The sequence below is a fragment of the Spermophilus citellus genome (assembly GCF_964194105.1).
Source record: "Spermophilus citellus genome assembly, chromosome: 5".
Classification (NCBI taxonomy): domain Eukaryota; kingdom Metazoa; phylum Chordata; class Mammalia; order Rodentia; family Sciuridae; genus Spermophilus; species Spermophilus citellus.
In genome coordinates, this window is record NC_138186.1 from 92,040,384 (window position 1) to 92,066,638 (window position 26,255).

General features: G+C 35.3%; 1 protein-coding gene across 2 annotated transcripts in view; it reads right to left on the bottom strand.

Moving 5' to 3' along the window:
• Window positions 1-15,499, bottom strand: part of IBTK (inhibitor of Bruton tyrosine kinase) — an 80,266-nt gene extending 64,767 nt beyond the window's left edge. For both annotated transcript variants that reach the window (XM_081294318.1, XM_081294317.1), the window contains exons 1-4: window positions 14,174-15,499; window positions 7,749-8,442; window positions 2,069-2,165; window positions 946-1,070 (exon numbers count right to left, since the gene is read on the bottom strand). In XM_081294318.1, the coding sequence (XP_081150444.1) occupies window positions 946-1,070; window positions 2,069-2,165; window positions 7,749-8,069 (543 nt within the window). In that variant the 5' untranslated portion in view covers window positions 8,070-8,442; window positions 14,174-15,499. The remainder of the gene's footprint in view (window positions 1-945; window positions 1,071-2,068; window positions 2,166-7,748; window positions 8,443-14,173) is intronic.
• Between the last annotated feature and the right edge of the window lie 10,756 nt (window positions 15,500-26,255).

Below are 26,255 nucleotides of genomic sequence, written 5' to 3' on the forward strand. Positions count from 1 at the left end.
CAAGTAGTTTGTTAAAATAACAAAGCTGACAAAACCAGTGCATAAGACAGAGATGAACTATATAGATATGTTCTGAGATAAAATCTGTAGAATTTAAAAACTGAAATTTACACCATTGAAAATTAGAGGGGCTAGGGTTGTAGTGCAGTGATAGGTAGAGTGCTTGCCTTGCATGAATGAGGCACTGGGTTCAATCCTTAGCATCATATAAAAAAATAAAACAAAGATATTGTGTCCACCTACAGCTAAAAAATAAATATTAAAGCAAATTAAGTAGAGAAAGTTTTAAGAATGACCAAAATAAGATTTCAGACATTAAATTTAAACACCTTAAATTGCTGCCCAAAGTACAATTAAAATGAAGCCCAAGAAAAAGGCTGAGGCTAAAGGTATAAATTATACATACACACACACAAATACATGTACAATGTTATAGAGAAAGAGAGTATGCTAACAGTAGCAGAATCTATGAAAGTAGAATGTATCATCCAGCAGAAGGAAATAAGACCAAAAACAAAACTTTACAATTATATCAACTAAACTTGTACCATTACTCACATAGAAACTTATTTGTTATCAAAAATAACACTAAACATCAACAAAGTCACTTAAAAAGTAACTTGAAAAATTCAAATTTTTGTTAAATGTGAACAAGCACTAGAAAATCAATAGAAGTTCTACTTTCTTAAAATTAAACTCATTAGCAGCTTCTAATTTCTAACACTCCTTGCACAAACATCTCATACTTGGAAATCATTTTTCACAGTTTAAGTAAGATTAATGCTAACAAAATTAAAAACATAATTAGTAAAGTTCCATGGATAGATTTCTTCATTAAATTATTACTATACCTTCAACAAAATCAACAAACCCATAGGCAAACTATTAAATACAAAACAAGTTATTTTTAATCTCCAAAAGTATACAAATTGTATTTCAAAATACCTGCTTGATGTAAATACCACTCCTAGAGAACAGATCCACCAACTCTGGATGATATTTGCTATTCTGGCTTCCATGACCCAGAGTAAAATTTGTATTATCACCCCAAGTGTAGACATCTGTAGGATCTAAAATGAAAATTAGTTTTTATACTTTTTATTTTAAAATACATACTGTACTAATCAATTTATCTAAAACATGAGTTCTGACAAGAATATAACAACCAATATTTTAAAATTATGAATCTTCTAATAATATATTATATAATTCTAGAAAACTGCAGAAATCAAAAAACCCAAATTGCAGTACAAATCTGTCTCAGTATAAGTAATCAAAAGCCTTTTTCTTGTTTTCTTAGCAGCTGAAGTTTAAATGCAAATGAGCAAACCATCACCTTTCATATCTACTTAGTTTCCATGAAAATAACACATTATTTTAAGTGCAAGATGTTATTAATCTTGCATATAAAGGCTCTAAATGAAGCAAATGTGATATTGACATATCTACTGAAACTTTAACTTTGAATAGTTTGCTCTTAATAGGGATAAGATTGCACTTGTGACTAGGGTAAGATCCCAGTGAAGTGGGATAAAGCTTAATAGCTAAGTTTATGACACAAGTTTATGACATAAATCCTCACTTTCATTTTAGAAGCCTGATGAAGTCCCAGAATGGAATTATAACTGTTACCTAAAATGTAGTTTCCAATGAAGAGTGCATCCTTACTTAGCTTAGATGAAAACTACAGAATATACCATTTAAATCTCTTCTCCTTTTTTACTAATTCTTATTTCTAAATCCCACAGAGCATTCATTTTACCTCTCCTCAAGTTGATATTGTTTTCCAGGTGTACATTAATTACTTTATAATAGCTACAATTCTAAATGCCTTAACATTTTAGGTTGCATTTTTATTCTCATAGGCATAAGTATAAATTAAAATTGAAAATTCACAATAAAACAAAGTGTTCTGAAAATAAAACAAAAAATATAATATATAAAATCTAACATATACCTAAGCAATAGTTCTTTGCAGATATCCACACACAATAAATCTTTCCCATTATGATAATAGGAAATTTTCTAAGCTGTACCTTAATGGAATATATTTACATAATTTTCTTACCAGTATTCTTGAATACTACATGAGTTGGTCTATCCTTCATTAGAAGATCCAAAGCTGACAAGCCTTCTTTATCTTGAATATACAGACTAACACCATGCTATAAAAAGAAACAAACACACATTTTATCTGTTTGCTTATAATTTTCTATTCTAAAGAATCAAAAAGATAATCAATCCCATTAATACAATGAAAAAATAAAATTAAACATTTAGTAATAATCTCATATTCATACATATTTCTCACACAGAACTGAGAAAAATCACTAATTTTTCTTCACCAGAAAATGTGAAGAAATAAAATAAGTAACACTTTAATTAAGATGAACCTGATATGACAGTTTTATAAGGTAAATGCTAAAATTTGGATCTGTAATGTTCACTAAAGGCCCAAAGGCATGGTCCTCATCCTGTGGCATTACTGGGAGGTGCTGGATCCTCTAACTGGAGACTGGTGGGAAGCCTTGGGTCATTGGGGGCATGACCTCAAAGGGGATTATAGGATATTGGTTTCTTCCTCTTGTGCTTTCTGATAACTATGAGGTGAGCAGTCTGCTCTATCACATGCTCCCTGCCAATTACACACCGTGCTACCTCAGGATCCACCACATTCTTCCTGCCATTATATATTGTGCTATATCAGTCATGGTATAAAATCTCCAAAAAAGTGAGTCAAACAAACTTTCCTCTTTGTAAATTGAGTTATATCAGATATTTTGTAATTGTAATAGAAAAGACTAACAGTAAGGCAGGTCTGATTGCCTAGATACTCATACAGATACAGTCACGCCCTATTGCTATGACTGTATCTGTATGAGTATACATGTTTACACTAACATGTCAAAGTGTAAAAGAGTCATATTCCATTTCTTTTACAGGTAAGGGCTGCAAAGATTCCAAGGCTGTAGCAGCACAATACTTACCTTTGAATTTAGTGTTTATAATGTGATCATCCATGTCTCATTTCTTTTTGCCTGGAACTCAATTATAACTATTACTGACATAAGAGACTATATCCTTCTATATCCATTTGTACAGTATTTTGTCTCTTAAATTTTTAGAGCATTAATTGCAGTCTTTTGTAAATCACATATAGATTACAAATTTTATATATATTCAAAATGTGTGTATGTTTTCTTAAGGAGAAATAAAGTGATCTATAATTCTTATCTCCACATTTCCAATGTGAAACAGAACACTTTGGGTATCACTTAACAGCACACCCAAGCCCAGTCAGCACCTTTTAAATGGGGTGGGAAACAAGATAGAGAGCAATTAAATTCAGATTATTGTCACTTCATTTCAATGTTTTAAATAGAAAATGTACTCCTTGCCAAGAATAACTTATTTGCTGACAGTTTATAGGATTTTCAACAATATTCAGACTTATCTATTTTACATGGTACATGTCACCACTGCCTGTTTACACAGTTTATCTGGATAGTCATAAGCTAAAATGAACCATGCAGAAGTGACTGTCTAATATCTTAATAAATTTAAAATTGTACATTGCCCACAATTGTTAAAAAAAGATAAGTCCTTGTGAGAAGACTTAAGGTTGACCTTCATAAGGGTAAGAAGGGTAGATTCTGAGGCAAAGTGTTGCAAATTATGACTCTGACAAGTGAGAAGTTAATAACTTAGATCCCTGGAAGGTTTTGTTTTTGTTTTTGTTTTTATTGGCCAGTTTTATAAACTTGTCCTGAATTTTACATATACCAACTGAACCCTATTAAAACTAAAGACAGATGCAACATCCTAAGCAGCCCCAACTGCACAAAGGACTAGAGACTTTTGTTGTTTTTAGCTCCTTAGTGAACGCTGATACTTTCTAAAATGTTTATTTTAAACTCTAAAGGTAGAAGAACCTAGGTGTAGTCTTTTCCACTTAAAAATCAATTTTTTTATATATGCCCAAAATGGTGGCCAATTAATTTACTAAGTAACATCTGAGTCTATAATAGTTATAAGCCTGAGCATTTCATGACAATACTCTACAAGCAGCACATGGACTTTAAACACAACTATTTTACTACAAAACACTGGTAACACTACTATAGGCGATTGTCAGGAAATAACATAAAACTGTTTGTTTCAACTGTATTACCCCAAAGCAGAATATACGATAAAGACTTGCACGACCTGAATGCTGGTAATTTCCTTGAGAAGTTCTAGAAAGCAGTACTGATAAACCAGTGAGAAAAAATCAAGAAAGGAGAAAAGATCAGTACAAGAATGTGTTATCAAGTTGCTACTAAGGAGATTTCTGTCAGGATGTTTGGAAGTCTTAGACAATATGTCAAAATAATCAGTTATCCAATCAAGGGATAAAAGAAGGGAATATTTACCACTGGGCTCCATTGTCCATTACCCAAGAATTGCTCTACAAAAACTTATAACTCTCATACTTTCTGTTAGTCATATACGTGTGCCAAACTCTGGGACATAAAATAAGAGGTATGCAGTAGTATCAGAAACAAGATGAAGATTATACCCACCCAAAGCTGCTAGAAACCTATTCAAAACTGGTCACTAAAGCTGTGGTGGAATTAAAGCCAATAATGACATGAAGTAGTTCCTCAAGAGTATCTAATGCACTGATCTTTTTAACTGATTACAAGCCAAGTTGAATGAGTTTAATATAGCTCTCTGGCTATGCCTGCCCATATACTGCCAAGAAAGTCAAAACTGAAAGAAATATTCTGAGAATATGTAATTTCTATATGGTAAAATGGGGATGTATTCTCCTCTGCTTCTTTCAAAGCTAATCTTCAATACTTTGATAGTACTTTTGGAAAACTGGCTAGATGCCCTCCTACTACAGAAACAGAAAAGTAAGCAGTCTCTGATATTCCAATGACATGGCTTTAATATCACAAACTAGGAACAGGTTCTGCTATTTAATTTATACCTGGAGGTGGAGAGGACAAAATTTCAGATTAATTACTCTAATTAGTTTATAGTTATTCTATTTTAGTTTGAGAAGTCTTGATTTATTTATAATTTAACAGTTAATTGGGTGTTTTGGTTCATGACCTGAACCTCTATTCTGAGAAGTATCCTATGTCCTTCTAGTATCCTTTTAAATCTTTTTGCTTATGTTACCAGAGTTAGCTCCCATTGCATGCAAAAAGAACTCTAATATACCAGCATTTATTATACTTTCTTATTTGTTCATTTAATTGCTTGATTGTGGTCTATTCCTCCTATTACTATGAAAATTCCAAGAAAGGACTCTGGCTTATTTACTGCAATATCCCAAGTGCCTAGATTATTGTCTAGAATGTTATCAGATATTCAAAATAATTTGCTCCATATATTTTCATATTGTAAAGCATTTGTTTCCATAAAACCTTGCAATTCTAATGACTCCGATTTACCAATGGGGGATAAAATCATAGCAAGTTCTTTCAGAATAGTAAGAAAAACACCAAGGCTTGGGGTGGGGGTGGGGGAAAACAATGGTAAATGACAACAGACAACAAATAAAGCAGAACACTGTAAGCATTAAGTCTTTGCCAGCATGCATCTCATAATAGAATGAGGGAGCCAAAGAAAAGCTGCATAAGATATGCTATCCCTACCGTAGTTTTTTATACGCAACAAGTTTCTGATAAGGCTTTGTATCTTTGGCAATCAGGAACTTAACAGTATGGGTCTATATTTATACAATTTATTTTGGCACTTAAAAATTTTGTAGCTATGAAGTTTTATCAAACGCAAATTCACTTGAAATGCCTATGTGTGTATAATTTCTTCCTGCCAATTCACAACAGCTGAAGTGCTATATAGTTGGCATCAGAAGTGGAACAGACATGAAGGACCCTTCGATGAAGCACTATCACTTGCAATTACAGGAGAGTTGCAAGGCCAAAAGAAAGAAAGATGTGCTGAAAAAAAAAAAATGCAGATAGCTTCCAATATGAGAATACTAAATGGCTTAAAGGAGCCTTTGTGAAAATGTTTTATCAGTGGAATTCACCCACAGTTGGATATTTATCACAGCTTGGTAAGGCTTTAATGATAATATAAGAGAGTAAAACTAAGGGCAAGCAGGGAAGGCACAATTTTTTGGCCAGTTCACAACCATTTCAAACTAAAGCTTCAAATCCTGACACATGAATGGCAAACCCTTGGATAATAGAAAAATCCAAGGAAAGCTATCCAATATTCCAGCAAAGAACAGAAAAAAAGTCAAGGTTTTACAGGTAAGAAAAAGAGCAAAGCTGATTGATGCTTTTTAACTCTTACTAACCTAGTTTTCCCTGTAAAAAGAGATTATAATAAGATAATTAAGTCAACAAAGATTTTAGATATAAGAGGAATTTACTATATTATCAATAAACTTAAGAATTAAGTTTTTCTTTACTGATGCTCCATAGGGAAAAAACAAGGAAGGTACTATTACTATTTACTATTACTTATTCTCTTTTTTATAGATAAAACTGAGGTCCAAGGTTCAGGAAATTAGCTAATGAGATTCAGTTAAGTAGTAGGCCTAGCCAATTTAGCTCCAAAGAAGGAATACTTTACTATTAATATATATATTAAAAACATTTTGACCAGAAAATATTACCACATAAAAGCTACCATGTAAATAATTTTTAAAACTCAAAATGAGATGAAGAGACTAAAGCTTCCTAATCTGACTACAAGTTGCTTAAGGACAGGAGCTATTCTTTTCTAGGGTCTGTGAAAACATGACAAAATGTCTACATAAAACAAAATTGTTAAATTTATAATTCATGACTTCTAATTGTGAGTTTTGGTCAGGGAAATAACATTGGGGTGTGCCTCAAAATACTTCATTATTTGGCAATTTACACAACAAACCTAGACTTCATCTACAAAACTGGGAAATTTCATAAAATTAAAATGATTTTAACTATCCATATTTTTTAAGAAATATAAACATTTTATCTCAGTTAAACAAGAAATGAACATATACTCAAAAACACAGTCCCTAAGTGATGTTCACAACCAATGCCCTTAATTACTTAAGAGTAAACCATATTTTTTTAGATACTAGAAGATATCATTAAAAATAATTTACTTGGGATGCCATTGGACTGGGGTAGCTCTAATATAAGTTCCAATGTAAGCAAGTCAAAGTCAATAAAAACAGTAAAATGAAACTAGATACATTACCAATCAGAAACTATCAACTAACTTCTAATCAGAGTCTTTCCATTATGACCAATAAAATGTAGTTTCTCTGTCTTCTGCATTAGCCTATAAAACTCACTGGCAATGCTACTGCATCAGAGCACTCTAGATTTCTCTAGTTCTAAGTGCTGTCTGATTCATGATTCATTTTTTTGCTCAAATAAACACTATTAAATTTGTTTTTTCTATAGTTTTTCTTTTAACAACAAGAGTATTGACTAAATCACAAAGTGGGAGTTACTTCAAAACAATACTTGATATACACAAATTGGCCAATAATTCCTTATATCTCATAAATTTTGATGTTTAAAATTTTATGTAAAATAATCCATAAAATTTTAATATCTGTAAGAAGTATACATTTTTTAAAAAGATATATGGGATTTTAATTTCAGAGAGGAATTGTATCAGAGATAAACAAGTGGTAAAAACAAATGAAAAATATTTCTTAGAAAGTGGGATGTATAAAAAAACATACCTTGACTAATAATGGTTTTAAATAAACAAATGACACTTACCTTCAAGAGAGACCAAACACAATCAATATGTCCATAAAAAATGCTTCTGTGCAATGCTGTCCAGCCAGACTCTTTGTCTTTTACCAGGGGATCCACTCCTTTCTCAATAAGCCAATCTAATACTCCTTTCTTTCCACAGGAAGAAACAAGGTGGAGAGCATTCCTGCCAAAGGCATCTTTGATAGTTGTAGCATTGTAACAATGACTGGAGAGAAAAGCCTTAATCTGCTTTTCACTCCCCTTTGTTACAACAGAAAGGACATCCAAAGCATGCTTCAGAGACTGACATTTTGATGTGCAGTCAGGAATGGGAGAATTCATCCTAATTGTTTTTACACTGCTTACTTGTTCAGAATAGTCACTGAAGACTAATTATTAAAAATGAAAAAGCCAGGACACACACGAAGATGATTTCCAAGAAGAAAGAAAATAAATGACCCCTTTAGGATTATAGTTTAAATCCTCGTGGCAACAGTATAAAACTATATGTATCTTTGTATAATCTTTTTGGCACTTAAATCAGAAAAAGTTATAAATAACTATAAAGTTCATATCAAATACAAGTTCTTCATTAAAAAAAAAATTCCACAGTTTATAAATTATTCCTAGAGTCAAGCACCAAGGGGGAGTGAGGAGGGGAACTCCCCCTCCACACTGTCTGATCCTTTTAAATATCCATAATTGCGAGGGTGACCTATAAGAGAAGGAAAAAGGAAAGGTAAAAATACAAAATCTCTTGGTCATTCTCTTGAAGTACTTTACAACTACCTCCACATTTAAATTCCCTTAATTTGTATTTTTAAAAAAGACTTTTCATATCTGTATACTTACCTCCTTTTTTTCCACTCTCATAGTTAAAGTTAACCTCTATGTCTGTACCTGGAGTTGACCTCGCCTTCAAGAACCTTAATTCTTTCTCTCCAATATTTTTATGTTCTTACAAGTTATGTTCCCCAGAATCTATAAACACATTTAAATCTACCACCTTTATGGTAATCTCCTCCAAAACCTTTACCTCCAAAGCTGCATCATTATCATCATCACCACATCACAACAATAACCAATACTATCAGTTATTCAGTTTTTACCAAGTAGCAGGCATTATGCACACTGATAACATTATTTTCTCTTCCTGAAAAGTCCTACACTACAGAAAATAAATAAGAGTATTAGGACAATGAGATAGCTATCTGGGAAAAAAAATATTTAAGACACTTTTTACCTTATGCCAATATAAATTATAGATGCCATAAAGAGAAAAAAAATGAAATCATAAAAGCACTAGGTGAAAACATGAGACTGTTTTTTTTATAACTACAAAGTACAAAGGCCTAAGTATGATATGAAGTCCAAAGTCATAAAAAAATGAATAAATTCTATAGTTTAAAAACTACATAAAAAAGTTCAAAGAAAAATAGGAGAAAATCCTTAATATACAGTCTTTGGGAGCAGGAAAAAAGAGATATAAGACTACTCAGAGATACACACATGAATTTATATATGTAAAGGGGAAATTTCTGTGCATCAGATACAAATATGAAACATTCCAAATCTATGTTTTCCACTCTCACTTCAAATCACATGAAGAGTCAGAAGTCTGAGATTTAACTAATGTTCTGTTCTTAACTATTCTGATTCCTCATCTGGAAATGAAAGTACTGAACTCTAATTCCAGGTCTTTTTCTATGTTTTTAAACTCAATATAGTCCTTATAAAAATCATCCCCCCCTTAAATGTTGATTGGACCAAAAATGACAAAGAAAAAGGAACCAAAGCCTCAAGTAGTTTAGCATGTTAAAACAGAAAAGAATGACATATGGCAAAAGTCATATGTAGTTAATTTCACTCTTTTGAGGCCCTAAAACCCCACCATCTTTATACTTTCAGTGTACACATAACACCTGAAAGGATATATTGATTGATGAATCCCTCAAACCCCAAAAGAATTAGGATAGAACAGAAGAGAGTTCTCTCATTTGTTACTTTATATACTTTCAACATTTAAAAGGGGAAAAAAGGAATATTAAAATAATCATACCACGCTATCATATCTATATATCCTTATGTAGAGAGAAGTATATAGACAATACTATGAATATAAAAACAAAAATAATCAGAGGTTAGGGTGTCCTAGAGTCTTACATATTTGAATTTAAATATAAGAAAGTGGGCTGTTACTAGTTATGTAACACTAAAAATTACATAATCTCTCCCAATTCTTTATTCTTCATCTGAAAAATAAGTAAACTGCCTATCATAATGCCTGGCACTAAACATGTCTTCAACAAATAGTGACTTTCACTATTATAAATACTTCAGTAACAAAAAGGTAAAAATTCATGTTTGAGTTTCAATATCACTGCTACCTGCAAAATTCCCCAATGAAATCATACTTCATAAAAAGTTACTAATAACCTCCAAATAGCCAAATACTTTTAGATAGTTTCAGTTTTCATCTTATTTGCTTTCTCTGCTTTTAAGTCTTTTTTAAAATTTATTAATTTATTTTTATTAGTTACACATGACAGTACAATGATCTTGACATATCATACATTTGAATCAAATGGGGTATAATTTCTTATTTTTCTGAGTGTACAGGTTGCAGAATCACATTGGTAATTCTCTTCAGGAGTCTAGAAAAGGATCCTAAAAGGGGAGGAAGTGAGCCAAACAAATAAGCATGGAATCTCTCCCACCCACTTCTTCCTAGGATACTGTCCTCTACCCTGACCTTCAAAACCTCAGCTTCTCTCAATGTTTAATCCTTAGTTCTCTTTTTAATTCTACCCAGCATGCTTCTAATCCCTGAATTTCTCCTGCTCACACATTTCTCCAGAATTCCAGGCCCATATTCCTAATACCTGTTGTAAATCTTATCTATGTGTTATAAAAAAAATGCTTTTTGAAGAGTAAGGAAGCAGATAAATACTTATTAAATACCTAATACATGCTAGAAATTATGTATAGAGATGTTGAATAAGTAACCCAAATCATACTATCAATAATTATGGAGTTGGAATTCAATGCATATCTGTTTAATGACAAATCCATGCTATTTCTGTTGCAATCCACTACTTTCTCCAGTGTATCCACAGGTAACATTAGAAATACAAAAATAAACAAGGCATAAATATTTTATATAAAAAAAATGTTTCAGGGATAATATTTAGATGAGTATATAGCTATTTTACTATTGAGTGAACAAAATTCATTATCTATTACACAATTCCTACCATCAATGGGTCATAGTTTGATAGAGGAGAGCCTTTCTATTTAAACAAGTAAAAAACATATATTATAAACCTGTGGTCAAATAAAATAAGTGACATATGAATGAAGAGTGGAGAAAAGGAATACAGGAAAGATTTCCTATAGGTATATAAATAAATCTTAAAAGATGAGTATGTGTTTGCCTGATAAACTTTAGGAGGGATTATTTCTCAAAGCAGAATGGTACACATAAAAGACTAGAATCATCTTAGTCTATTCTAAAAATTCCAAATAATTCAAAAGTCAGAAAAGACTGAGTCCTAATATATACAAGGATGGGTCAGATTTTGAACAGCTTCATGTGTTTTTCCATGGGGATAAAGAAAGCAGGCAATTCAAAGATATAAATAGAATCTTGAGTTGACAAGGTGTGGTGATAACACCCTGGTTTCTGGCTTGGATGATAGGCCAACTAAGAGGAGGAGTTACAGGCAAATATTTTGGAAATCAGAAAAATAAAACAAACCTAAGCAAAGAACAAATAACATTAAAGGTGAAAATTTATTATCACATGATCAAGTGTTGAAGGAAAATTGAGTTAGGAGGCAATTGTTGAACCTTGAATACTGGTCTACCACAAAGGTTTTAGCCAGTTGAAAGTGAGCCCTGAACAATGGCTCACAAAGTTTCTTATCCTTGTTTAACAGCTCAGTTAACTTCCTAAAACATCAGTCAGATCATGCTATTCCCTAACATATCCAAGACCAAAATGAAACAATACTCATATCTCATGTGTTAAAAATAGCCTCAGGACCTCAAGAAATTTCAGTTAGATCTGGGGATCATACAGCATATCAAATTCAGAATACCTAAGCTAGCAACTAGGTTCAACACTAACTAGATAAGAAACCATGGGCACATAACTTAATTTCTTGAAACTTCAGTTCATTTGTAAGGAGAAAACAACTATTTAACTTCTAACTTGGTTTTAAAAATTAAATGTGACAAATCACGCATCTGGTAAGCAAGATGACAAAATGCCGTAACTATATGAAAGTTCTTTTTGATTGGAATGCTTTTCACCCAAATCTTTATAAGGTTAACACTTCCTCATGGCTTACAAACATAATACTTCGAGCTTTCATATGAACACGTTCACAGCTTTATTTATATTAAATGATCCTCATTTCAGCCTCATCATTGCCCCTATAAATATGACTACTTCATTTTACAAGGAGGAAATAAGTAGCCTATCCAAAAATCACACCGAAAGAAAATGAACACTCTACATACTGCCTATTTCACCCTATCAAGCTGCTCTATCAAAATGCAGTGAAAGAGAATTCTTTAATAAAAAGTAGTATAGTGCAGTACGAAAAAACTATCCCAATTTTGGGTTGTATGTATTGGGTTGCTACATGCAAAACCCTGGGCAAGTATGTTAAGCTCCCTAACCCTCAATTTCTTCATTTGTGAAATGATAATAATAAACTGTCTGTTAAGTGTAGAAATTATGTATCAGAGATGTTGAATAAGTAACTAAAATTATACTACCAATAATTAGGGAGTTGGAATTCAAATGCATATCTGTTTAATGACAAATCCATATGTACATAAAGATTTTAAGCTTATCTTAAGGGAAAGGAGGGGAGAAATGCTATACTTATTTCTCACAAAATACATTCAATAAGCAGGCTTACTGGTTTAAAGTGCTCTTTAAAACCAAAATATTCTCCCAATAAATTTGTATACATATAAATAAATGTTATAAGCTGCCGATTACTGACTCATAATCAAAGAATTTAAAACATTTTCTGTTGACCCTAAAATTACCTTTTAAAATACAGACACAATTTAGCAAATTAGTAATTTAGATTTTTAAAATTTTATTTTATTCTACAGTTTTCTCAAATATTCTCTGGATACAAGATCTAGAAACTTCAGTTCAATACTTCATCAGTGCATCATCTAGTTTTGCAATACAGAAATCGCCCAAATATTAGGGGGCAAGCACATCTCTAAATGTGGCAAAGAATTATTCCCCTCTTGGTGATGGCAAATTAGTTTTGTATCATTTATAACAGTTAATCAAGTAAACTGAGTTTCTTTAGTTTAAAGATACATTCACATGTAGAGTGCTGAATTTATAGTCCAGAAACATTTTAAGTTAAAAATGTAGTAAGTGCCTTACACAGAACTTAGCATACTGAAAGTCTCTAATATTTGTCAATTTTTTAATAGAACACAGCCATTTTTCATCTTTTTTTGAACTATATGTTGACTAAAGTTTTTGAATATCTGTTTTGTGATTTTTTTTTTATTTTTAGAAAACATTCTTTCTGTCCTCACCTACCTTACTCCAGATTTTAAAACAAAAATCAAGGAATCCAAAATAGTAAAAAAAGGGAAATGATAAAAAAAAAAAGCCAATGCTTGCACAATATAAGCAGAGAAACACTACCCACTGATAAAAGAAATATCCTTTCATTACTTCTGATGAATTTTCAATTTCAAATGCCCCACTTCGAAGCATACGAAAGAAGGTGCTACTCAACCTCGGCTTCCTGAAAAACATAGCGTCGGGATAACATAACTTAAGTTCTAGAACTATGTTGGAAAACAAGCGACAAGGATGGCCTGTGACGGGCGTTCTCTATTTTGTATCAGAACAACAACGCTTCTAGAACCTGAAAGCTAATAAGAGCACTGTCTTCCGCACTTCTCAAACAAGCCGCTGTTCCTTTTTTAACATAGTTGTCAATTCCCACCTAACTTCACGACCTGCTCTCCGACAGTCCCCAGAGTGGACTCAAACTTTGGAACTCCACGAAGGGGGTAAAGGGGCCAAGGGCGCCACCAGGAATGGTTTCCAATCCCGGGTTTAAAGAGAAGTGACACTGGTAATGCAACAATGTTGGAGGGCGTGTCAGGCAGAAATGCAACGTAGCAAGTGGCCTGAACAGGCCATTCATTAGCTGAGGGGGGCGGTGGAGAGGCGACGGCAGAGGGCCACTGGGTCGGCCCGCGCTAGTTCACAAGAACCTCAGCGGCCTCTGGGGCGCGGAGTCCCCTCCCCGTGGTCGACTCGCGCCACCAGCGTCCGCGGTCACCCGCACCCTCTGAGAGGCGAGAGCTCTCCCACGGCCGGGTGACTGGCGGGACGCCGTCACCTCAGCCCGCTGAACAGCTTCGGGCCGCGCGGAGCCCTCCCTCACCAGTCGCTAGATGAAACTGCGCCGGTGGTCTCCGCGGGGTGGACGCACAGCAACACAGGAACTCATCCTCAGTGAAGGCAGTAGGAGAAACTGAACGGCGCCAGGAGGTGCCGGTCCCCAGACCCCGGTCGGCTCTAGAGGCGGCTGCAGCTACAGCCGCGACTACGGGCACCGGGAGGTGGGCTGGGAGAAAGGGTCGGAGCGGGCGGGACCCGGGAACAAGATGGGTGTTGATTGGTTGGGGCTCATGTATGCCTTACGGCCATTGGCTGGTGCCTGCCCAGAAGGCCTAACGTGGCAGCACCCAACTGTGGCCTTTGCCTGGCATCCCGGAGTTGCTTGACCCTGCCGGCCTTGGGGCTGCGGGCTGGCCGAGAGTGGCGAAAGTCCGGCGGGGTGGATTCTAGGCCAGCAGCGTTGAGGAAGTGTTCCTCTCGAGGTCAGCTGTTGCTCATATAGAAACGTCGCTTTCCCGGCAGCTCAATACGGAAGACAAACCCGGGGTAGCGAAGATACGGGGAGACCTGGCCGCGTGCCTTGGGCATCTGATCGCACGCAAAGTGGAGTTTCCTCGTGTAACATTAGCAGTGTGGGTCACTGGAAAACCAAAGCGTCGTCTCCCGAACACAGCCTAACCACGCTGACCCTCTGGTACACTCGGATTATCCCAGAGTCAGAAGGCGTCACTCCCTTCCTAGATCGCCACTAGCACGACCAGCTGCTGACTTGAGTCATGCCACCCTGTGCCTAACGCCAGGCTTACAGGAAGTTTTTCCCCCATGTAACTCTGAATCTAAGGGCCGTTTTTAAAGTTGCTTAGTGAGAAGTATTAGGAAAGAGCCAATAATCAATATCGAATGGTAAAAATACTTCTGCCTAGTGCCTAATACAGTAGGCACTCAGTAAATATTTGTTCAAGGAGGGGTAGTATGACTCAAAACAAACAATAGAAGTCAGCAGTTAGCTGAACCTCTGCCACGTTGTGTATTGTACAAGCCTCTTAATCTCATCTATTAAACACTGTTGGACTAGATGTCTTCTTACTTCCTACTTTGTAACCTTTGTGGGAGGCCAAGTTACTAGCCCAAACCTACACAAGCTAGTTAGTGAAGAAGGAAGGGAGACTAATTGGGATCCAGCTCTCCTGCTTCTCCCAGTACAAAGTCTGTCGTTTCTTTGCTCCCCTACTTACTACTTTGGCATATAACAAAAACCAATCTGTAATGTAAAAACAGTGATTTTTGAAAGTAAGCTGTATATGCTGACTTCATACTCACGAATAAAGAAGCCAGTAGTGGTGAACAAAGCTAAAGATGTAAATAAAAGCACTGATCTGAGTTCAAAACATTTATCTGTCTCTTATTTGTATCTGAGCAAATTAATTGATTTTTCTGAAATCTCAATTTCCTCATTTGCAGAGTGAGAACATTGATGCATTTTGAGATAGTAAAAATGCAATTATAGAAATATATAGCACTTAGCAGAGTGCCTAGCACACAATAACACTTCCTAAACATTGCTACTTTTATAAATATTTTCTTAGCAGCTTAATGATTCCAAGCATCCTTCACTTAAAAATTGCGAAGTTTCAGACACTTATAAGCACTGAGGATCCAATAATGATCAGATAGACTCAGATAATCCTAAACATAAAAATAAATTGCAACTTTTACAAGTATGCCAAAGACTATACCATGATAGATTTTATCTGACGTTCCAAAGAAATATCACATGAATTAACATCAGAAGAATGATCAGGAGATAACTAGGTAAATGAGGAAATGAACATCTGAGGCCAAGAAATGTGGAATTGCTCCTATTTTCCCTGTAAAATAAGGTGCTTTTCAATACCTTTCAAAGGTATTGTTATTTGCAGTGCAGAGTATTGAAATAATAAGGAAACTACAAATGAAATACAGCTGAATAAAAAAATGTAGTTGTGGTTAGGAGAGAAGAAATAAAAATTGGTCATTTTGGTTTTTTTAAATGTGTTTACACATAAGGGATTGAATGGGTTAAAATATAACCACAACCATGTTTAATTCTGTGTAGTGCAAGAATGGGTAATTTTTAATTTCTGTCATTTTCTGTTTTGTAATTTTCACTGCAATAATTGTTACTTGGGTGATTGAAAAGTCAAAGTTTGGAAAAATAATTGACTAGAATTTATAGATTAGACTTAACAGAAGAAATAAAATTAGAGATGGCTTTGGAAGATTGTGGTGATTGAGAGAAGACAATTATAAGAATAATCTAGGCATTGGGAGTGGAACAGAAAATTAAATCACACAGCATCTGCAATAAACTCCATAGATGCCATATTTTTTCAAACACTACTCTTCATAATCAAAAATGCTACTTCCTCATTATATGATTGGACTGTCTTTCAAGTTGCATGGGTAAGGAATTACACAGCTGCCCCAATAGATAGAAACCCAAACCTGATTAGGTTCTGCAAGAACGGGGTCACCAGTATAACTGACCTCTTAGAAATGCCTGAGAGCTTATTGTTTAATTTCTTCTTCAGATGGTCTTTCACAAGAGAATACTTCTGGCTATAACTTCCTGATGGACATCTTAGCTTTGGCCGTTAGAGAAAGTAGCATTGAGGCATCTGCCTCAAGCACAAAAATTCCAAAGCCTAATGTATTCCTATTGGCTTGGATTAAATGAAGAGTCAAGTATATCATGATTAACAATCTCTGAATTCATATGAATGAAACAGAGTAAGGAGTAATTCCCCCAAAGAAGACAGGGTATGGCACGCAGACAGACAAAGATAGTTTTAACAATAGGCTATTCTATTTTTTTGTTAAACATTTTTTATTCTAATTTGTTATATATGACAGCAGAATGCATTACAATTCACATTACACATATAGAGCACAATTTTTCATACCTCTGGTTGTTCACACAATTTATGTTTTCATACATGTATTTAGGGTAATGATATCCATCTCATTCCACCATCTTTTTTACCCCCATGCCCTCTGCCTTCCCCTTTCACCCCTTTGCCCTATCTAGAGTTCATCTAATCCTCCCTGCTCACCCTCCCAACCCCACTATGAATCAGCCTCCTTATATCAGAGAAAACATTCAGCACTTGGTTTTAGGGAATTGGCTAACTTTACTTAGCATTATATTCTCTAACTCCATCCATTTACCTGCAAATGCCATGATTTTATTCTTTTTTATTGCTGACTAATATTCCACTGTGTATATATACCACATTTTTTTTATCCATTCATCTACTGAAGGACATCTAGATTGGTTCCACAGTTTAGCTATTGTGAATTGTGCTGCTACAGACATTGGTGTGGCTATGTCCCTGTAGTATACTGTTTTTAAGTCCTTTGTGTATAGACCAAGGAGTGGGAAGCTGGGTCAAACGGTCGTTCCATTCCCAACTTTCCAAGGAATCCCCTATACTGTTTTCCATAATGGCTGCACCAATTTGCAGTCCCACCAGCAATGTATGAGTGTGCCTTTTCCCCCATATCTTCACCAACACTTATTGTTGTTTGTCTTCATAATAGCTGTCATTCTGACTGGAAGAGATGAAATCTTAGAGTAGTTTTGATTTGCATTTCTAATTGCTAGAGATGTTGAACATTTTTTATATATTTGTTGATTGATTGTATTTTATCTCAGAGAGGTGTCTGTTCAGTTTCTTGGCCCATTTATTGGTTGGGCTATTTGTGTTTTTTTGTATTTAGCTTTTTGAGTCCTTTATATGCCCTAGAGATTAATGCTCTATCTGATGTGTGAATGGTAAAAAATTGCTCCCAAGATGTAGGCTCTCTATTCACCTCACTGATTGTTTCTTTTTCTGAGAAGTTTTTATGTTTAATTCATCCATTTACTGATTCTTGATTTTAATTCTTGTGTTATAGGCATCTTATTAAGGAAGTAGGGGCCTAATCCAACAGAATGCAGATTTGGGCCTACTTTTTCTTCTAATAGGTGCAGTGTCTCTGGTTTAATTCCTAGGTTCTTGATACATTTTGAGTTGAGTTTTGTGCATGGTGAGAGATAGGAGTTTAATTTCATTTTGTTGCATATGGATTTCCAGTTTTCCCATCACCATTTGTTGAAGAGGCTGTCTTTTCTCTAATGTGTGTTTTTGGAACCTTTGTCTAATATAAGATAACTGTAATTATGTGGGTTAGTTTCTGTGTAATTATATGGGTAAGTTTCTATGTACTCTATTCTTTATTATTGGTCTACCAGTCTATTTTGGTGCCAATGCCATGCTGTTTTTGTTACTATTGCTCTGGAGTATAGTTTAAGATCTGGCATAGTAATGCCACCTGTTTCACTCTTCTTGCTAAGGATTGCTGTAGCTATTCTAGGTCTCTTATTTTTCCAAATGAATTTCATGACTGCTTTTTCTATTTCTATGAGAAATGTCATTGAGATTTTAATTGGAATTGCATTAAATCTGCATAGTGCTTTTGGTAGTATGGTTATTTTGACAATATTAATTCTGCCTATCCAAGAACAAGGGAGATCTTTCCATAAGTGGGGTTCATCCTAGGGATGCAAGTTTAGTTCGACATACAGAAATCAATAAATGTAATTCATCACATCAATAAACTTAAAGATAAGAACTATATGATCATCTCAATAGGTGCAGAAAAAGCATTCAATGAAATAGAGCACCGCTTCATGTTCAAAACACTAGAAAAACTAGGGACAACAGGAACATATCTCAACATTGTAAAAGTTATCTATGCTAAGCCCCAGGCCAATATCATTCTAAATGGAGAAAAATTGAAAGCATTCCCTCTAAAAACTGGAACAAGGCAGGGATGCCCTCTTTCACCACTTCTATTTAACTTAGTTTTTGAAACACTGCCCAGAGCAATTAAAGGAAAGAAATGAAAGGAATATGGATAAGAAAAGAAGAACTCAAATTAGCACTATTTGCCAACAACATGATTCTATACCTAGAAGACCCAAAAAATTCTACCAGAAAACTTCTAGAACTAGAAAATGAATTCATCAAAGTAGCAGGATACAAAATCAACACCCATATATCAAAGGCATTTCTGTATATCAGTGACAAATCATCTGAAAGGGAAATGAGGAAAACTACCCCATTTACAATAGCCCCCAAAAATAAAATAAAATAAAATACTTGAGAATCCACCTAACAAAAGAGGTGAAAGACATCTGCAATGAAAACTACAGAACCCTAAAGAGAGAAATTAAGCAATAGGCTATTTTTGTATTCTTGGAACTGGAGGATATGGTTTCAGCTACATTCTTCCTATATAGTGACTATCCTTCAAATCCTCCCTCCAAAAAGGCCACCTCCTCACAAATCTGTGAGCCTTCTGTAATGGCTTTTCCTAACAACATTCCCTTTACATTATTCTACTTCTATAACTTATGTGCCACACTTTAAAAAAATATATTAGTTTTTTATATGGGTCCAGTAAAAACAAAGACTCTGGAGACAAATTGCCTGATTACAAACTTTTACTCCTATTATAACTCACTCTGGCAAGTTATATAACTACTTTAGGCCTAATGTGCTCAACTCTGAAAGGGGATTAATATTACTTCTTTCATTAAGTTCTTTAAAAGTTTAAATGATAGAATACATGTAAAGCTCTTAACATTTGTTTAACATAACCCAAAATTTTCTGAATGGACCATTTCCAAGTGTTTGAACGGTGTGATGGGGAGACACCAGGGATGACCCACAAGGTGGCAGTGTTTGAATATAATTTTAGAACTGCATGTTCTTAAAAGCATAGTTCACTAAGAAATTTAAGAAATTCAAGGCTAATACTGGAGAAATTCAAGGCAAATTCGGAGCCTGCATGAAACAAGTAAAAGTTTGTGAGAAATCAGTCCTATCAACTAAGTATGTTTCATTCTATTATAATCAAATCACTCTGAATTCCCAAAACTCTCCTCTTTACTGACTGACAATGTGTAGTGTTCTTTTGCCACACCATCTTATGTAGTGTTGCTTGTCTACTCTGTCTACTTAGCTAAGTAATCGAATACAATATAATACCAGTTGGAAGAAAGAGAGAGGAAGGAGGAGGAGGAGAAAAGAGAAGAAAAATGTTCGATATACACTGGAGTCTTCTTCATGGCACAAATCTGTAGAACTGGCAGAAAAGAAATGCTTTAAATAGTTAATCCCATAAATGCATTGGTAAACAAGAAGATAAGGCACTTATCATCCAAAATCTATGAGGAGTCCTTGAAAAATAAGAGGCTAGATATCAAGAAAGGAGTAAAAGCCCCAAACAACAGAAGAAAAGGGTGTTACCAAAAAATAAATAAATAGTAAAGCACAAAGAATCTTTTACATCCAGAGGTAGCAAGAAAGAGTCCAAACTTCAACAAAATTCAGCACTCAATCATCATAAAAACACTAAAGAAACCAGAGATAGAAGGAACTTGCCTCAACACCATAAATTATATATATGACAAGCCCAAAACCATCATCATAGTGAATGATTAAAAAACTGAAAGCATTCCCTTCAAAATCCAGAACAGGTAAAGTAGTTCTACTCTTGTTCTTCTATTTAATATAGTACTAGAAATTCTAGCTAGAGTAATTAGGCAAGAGAAGAAAATGAAAGGAATAAAAATAGAAAAGGAAAAAATTAAAATATCACTTGTTCCCAGATTATATAAACCTTTACTTAAAAGATCCACAAAACTCCACCAGAAGACAGAGCTAATTTAAAAAATCAGCAAAGTAACAAGTTGCAAAACCAACATGTATAAATCAGTAGATTTCCTAAACACCAATAATACATCTGCTGAGAAAGAAATCAGGGGGAAAATCCCATTCATTATAGCCTCAAAAAGTAAAACAAAATACCTGGGGGAAAAAAAATCTCCCCAAAAAGGAAAAAGACTTCTATATTGAAAAGTGTAGAAGACTGAAGAAAGAAATTGAAAAAGTCATTAGAAGATGGAAAAGGCTTTCTATGTTCATGGATAGGAAGATTAATATTAGTAAAAATGGCCATATTACCAAAAGCAATATACAAATTTGATGAAATGTCTGTCAGAATACCAATGATATTCTTCACAGAAATAGAAAATGAGTCCTAAAATTAATTTGGAAGAATAAAGACCCAGAACATTCAAAGCAACTCTAAGCCAAAACAACAATGTTGGAGGCATCACAATACTTGACTTCAAATTATGCTTCAGAGCTATAATTTAAAAAAAAGGTTTTTGGTACTTTACATAAATAAAAACACATAGACCAATAAAACAGAACAGAAGACACTAAGACATACACATACAGATACAGGTGGTCTTAAAAAAAAAAAGACAAAAATTAACAAATGCTGGCAAGGAGTAGAGAAAGTGAACTCTGATATGGAGTGGAATATAAATTTAGTATAACCATTGTGGAAAACAGTGTGGCGGGTCCTCAAAAAAAACCCCACAAATATAACCACTATATAATCCAACCACTCTAATACTGGGTATATACCGAAAGGAAATGAAATCAGTACATATGAAAGAGATACATTAACTTCCATGTTTATTGTAGCACTATTCACAATAGCCAAGATGTGGAATCAAGCAAAGTGCCCATTAATTAAAAAGAAATGTGGTATATATGCACAATGGTATGCTATTCAATCATAAAAAAAGCACCTTGTGGCATCATGGAGAAACTTAAGAACATTATGTAAAATGATATAAAGCAGGCACAGAAAGATAAATACTGCATGTTCTCACTCATATGTGCAAGCTAAAATACTTGATTTCTTGGAAGTTGACATTAGGATATAGGTCTCTAGAGGCTAGGGATGGAAAGCAGGAGGGGAATACAGTGACATTAATAGATACCAAAGTGCAATTAGGAAGAATAAGTTCTGGCGTTCTGTGGAAAAGATTCTCAACACAGAGAAATGGTTAACTGTTTAATGAGACAGAAATACTAATTACCCTGATTTGATTATTATGCATTGTACAAATATATCAAATGATCGAATTATATCCCATAAGTATGTATGATTATTATGTGTCAATTAAATCATTTTAATTTTTAAAATATTGTTAAATGAAAAAGATAAAAGTTCAAAGAGGTTAAATGACTTGGTGAATGACACAGGAACTAGTAAAAAATTCCTCACCTCAATCGGGCAGAGTAGGCCCACTGCCCTCTCTAATACTAACACATTAGCTGAGAGATGAGTGAGCCCTGGGGAACTTCCTCTAATCACCCCACATTAGCTGAATAACAGATTGCCTTCTACTTCTCAAATCCCATTGCACTTGCTATCGTAAAAGTCACTTGGGCTTTTCCTCATATTTTGCCTCGTCTTGTCTTAAAGTGTTTAATAAGCAAATGGGTGAGTGGTGTGCATGTGTGTGTAAGCACATGCTAATTCCCCAATTATGTGGCCTGACTATTATATTATAAACAGGAGTCTAGACTTGTATTCTCACAAAATTTAGCACAGTATTCTGATAAATGTTAATTTTTGTTTGAATCTAATTAAATTAGATGATAACATAGAAAGTACAGACTCTGACCCTACCAAGAAAAGATAGAGGAAAGGAAATTTTTAGAGGAAGTAGGCAAGGTACTTTTTTGCCTATTGAGTCTATCACCATCATTTTGGCCATACATTTTCCAACAATCTTAAAATTCAGCCATCTTGTTGCACATGCCCACTTCAACCATATCTTTGGATCAATCAGAAAGTCAGCCTTCTTCATTTCTTATGTTAGTTAGGTGAGAGAAAGTTACAGACAACAGTGAGAGTATCTTAGACTTGCTCAGATAGTAGAGTAGTCAGACTGAAAAGTCCCAAGGTAAAACAGGATTCAAATAAAGTTTTATCTTGCAGGTCAAATGATGGGAATGAGACCAAGTTACTTTTTGTCTTTTCACTCTGCCTTTTTTTCTCAGGTTTGGTCTCATTCTCAGGACAGGCCCTGATGATCTCAAGATGCCTGTTACCAAGTCCTTCTGCATTCATATCCAGCAGGGAAAAGCAAAAATATGCCCCAGTATTCACAATAAAAGTCTTTTTAGTCTTGTGCCTACTATGAAAAGTCATCCTTCTAGTCAGGGAAATAGAATAAAATAAGCTTAAACTTGTCCATATGTTCCCCATTAGAATAGAAAAATAGAATTAATTTCCCTAGAATCACAAGGATATGCAAATAGAAATTAGCAGTTACTTGAAAGAGGGAAATAGATACCAGAAATAACTAATACATATCCTCTACTTACCTGCATCTTAGCTGATAGGTGTTAATAGAAAAAAATCAAATTGTGAAATTTACCAATCAAAATTCATAATCTCCAATGTCTTCAGAATTACGTTATTTTCCTCCCTCACTTTAAACTCTCTATGCAGTGTTTCCCCCAGTTTATTATCTTGATAAAATATCTCTCTTCATGAAATTGAAAAACAAACAAACCTCACCTAAATCAAAGCCTTTTGACTATAGCTTCATCTTTCTCCCCTCAAGGCCAATCACTTGAAGTCTGCCTACAATGTAAACCACTGGTAATGGGAGTCAGGAACAAGATCACTGGGCAATACCCAAAATATTGACCATCTCCATCCCCAGCTAATATGTGCTGAGGGCCATTACGAAGTAGGAAATTTCCTTGCCAGCGTACCCCATGTTAAATTCGCTGTTGACCTTGCATGTGTGTTTGAGAAAGGTGACCCTGCTCAACGACCAGGGAGGATCCAGGATTAGGGTGTGTCCTGCAGTTTGAGGAAGTATCCCGCTCCTTGGGTTAAGGGCGTTCCAGTTTAAGACCTTGGATTTTAGGGAAGTTCGATGTTGAGGATTATTGCTGCTGGAATTAGGGCGTTCCTGCTGCCTGAGCTCCCTTGGGAAAAAAGCCTCGTGGAGTAGGTGAATTGGGTGGCAGAAGAACTGGGATTGCCCCAGAACGTGTGTGGAGGCCGGTGTGAGTTCGGGAATAAAGAATTGCTGTTTGAATCTACAAAGCTGTGTGGTGGCTCGTGATTCTGTGCCCAGCCAAGACTGCGGCATTTGGTGGCCCGTACGCGGAGCGTCTGAAACTTGGAGGTAAGTGTAATTGCTCGCCCCTGAGAATGGGTGACCATTTCAAAAGGCAATGTGTTCTTGTTTTGATTTATTTCATTTTTGTTTCAAGCTGCCTGTCCCTAGAAATATCTCAGGCAAACTGGGAAAAATGGATGGCTCAAGGTTTGAAGTTTGTCCGCCCTGAGGAAGAGAAATTTGATACAACGATTTTTTATTTAGTTTTTGTTTCATTCAGTTGCGGTTTTGTTTTGTGTTATCTTATTGGGTTGCGTTATCTTTATATAAGATTAGAAATTAGTAAAAAAGAAACTGAAAAGGTGTTAAGTAAATTGTTAGAGATTCAGACCATGGAGAAAGACATTTTAGATCAAGCAAAAGAGAAGGTCTCTCGAGCTAGTCAGACAGAGGAAGAAAATTTAAAGGAAAAGGGGTTATTAGGAAAAAGGCCACAACAAGAGGCTGTTACTAACTCCGTTTTATTACCAGAGGGCGTAATTCAACCAACAGCCCCACCGATGGAAACAGCTGAGTGGCCTTCAAACCCCGTAGTTGATAAGTGGGATGCTGAGACAGGACCTCAAAGATTAGCATGCCCTGTACTTGAACAGGTAGGAGGGCAGCGAATTCACCGTGCTTTAGATTTTAAAACAGTGAAGCAGTTAAAGGAGGCTGTAACAACCTACGGTCCCCAAGCTCCCTTCACGGTAAGCATGGTCAAATCCATTACTAACTTGGACATGACGCCAGCAGATTGGGCTAGCATGTGTAAATCTGTGCTAAATGGAGGACAATATTTGTTATGGAAAGTTGCCAATGAGGAATTTTGCACGGAGACAGCTAGGCGAAATGCAGCAGCCGGTTACCCTCAAAGAAATCTAGATATGCTTTTAGGAAAAGGACCTTATGAGGGTCAACGGCAACAAATTGAATATGATCCTGCTATATATGCACAAATTGCTGCAGACGCAGTTAGGGCATGGAAGACCTTACAAGGACATGGAGATTCACAAGGTCAGCTATCTAAGGTAATACAGAGACCTAATGAACCTTATGCTGACTTTGTAGATAGGCTTATTCAAACAGCCGCCAAAATTTTTGGGGATACAGATCAAGCAATGCCATTAATAAAACAACTTGCTTATGACCAAGCGAATCATTGCTGCAGAGAGGTTATTAGACCATGGAGACATGAAGACTTAAATACATATATTAAACTATGTAGAGATATTAATGAACAAGGGCAAGTCTTGGCAGCTGCAGTACAACAGGCTTTAGATGCCAGGCCAGAAACATGCTATAATTGCGAACAAACAGGACATTTTAAAAGGAGTTGCCCTATAAGAGGAGGTTTTAACAAAACTAGAAATCAAAGGAATAGAATACCGGGTATTTGCCCACGATGCCGTAGAGGGAGACATTGGGCTAATGAATGCCGTTCTCAAACCACCATAGAAGGTACTCCATTATCAAAAAACGGACAAGGATCAGGTATTTACCCACGATATCGTGGAGAAAGGCATCAGGCTTCATTGCCAAAAAACGGAGTGAGGGGCCCAATGCTCCGGGGCCCAAAACCACAAATATACGGGGCAGTGGAGGAACCCAGCAACACCATCAGGGTGGTGCCCAGGACACATTGTCCATTAAATCCCTCATCAGACAAACCCGAGGGAGCGCAGGATTGGACATCTGCGCCTCTGCCAGAGCAGTATTAACTCCAGAGATGGGAGTTCAAATCATTCCTACAGGAGTAAAAGGACCTCTTCCCCAAGGAACAGTAGGCTTATTATTGGGACGTAGTTCATCTACATTAAAAGGACTTATGATAAGTCCTGGGGTAATTGATCCCGATTATGTAGGTGAAATAAAAATTATAGCTAGTTCTCCAGGAGGTATATCAGTAATTTCACCTGGAGATAGAATAGCACAGTTGTTAATAATACCCAGCCTACATAATAAGTTCTCTAGTCATAATGTAGAAAGAGGTTCTAAGGGATTAGGCTCCACAGGTGTAGATTGGGCTATGTTGTCTTTAAATTTAGATTCT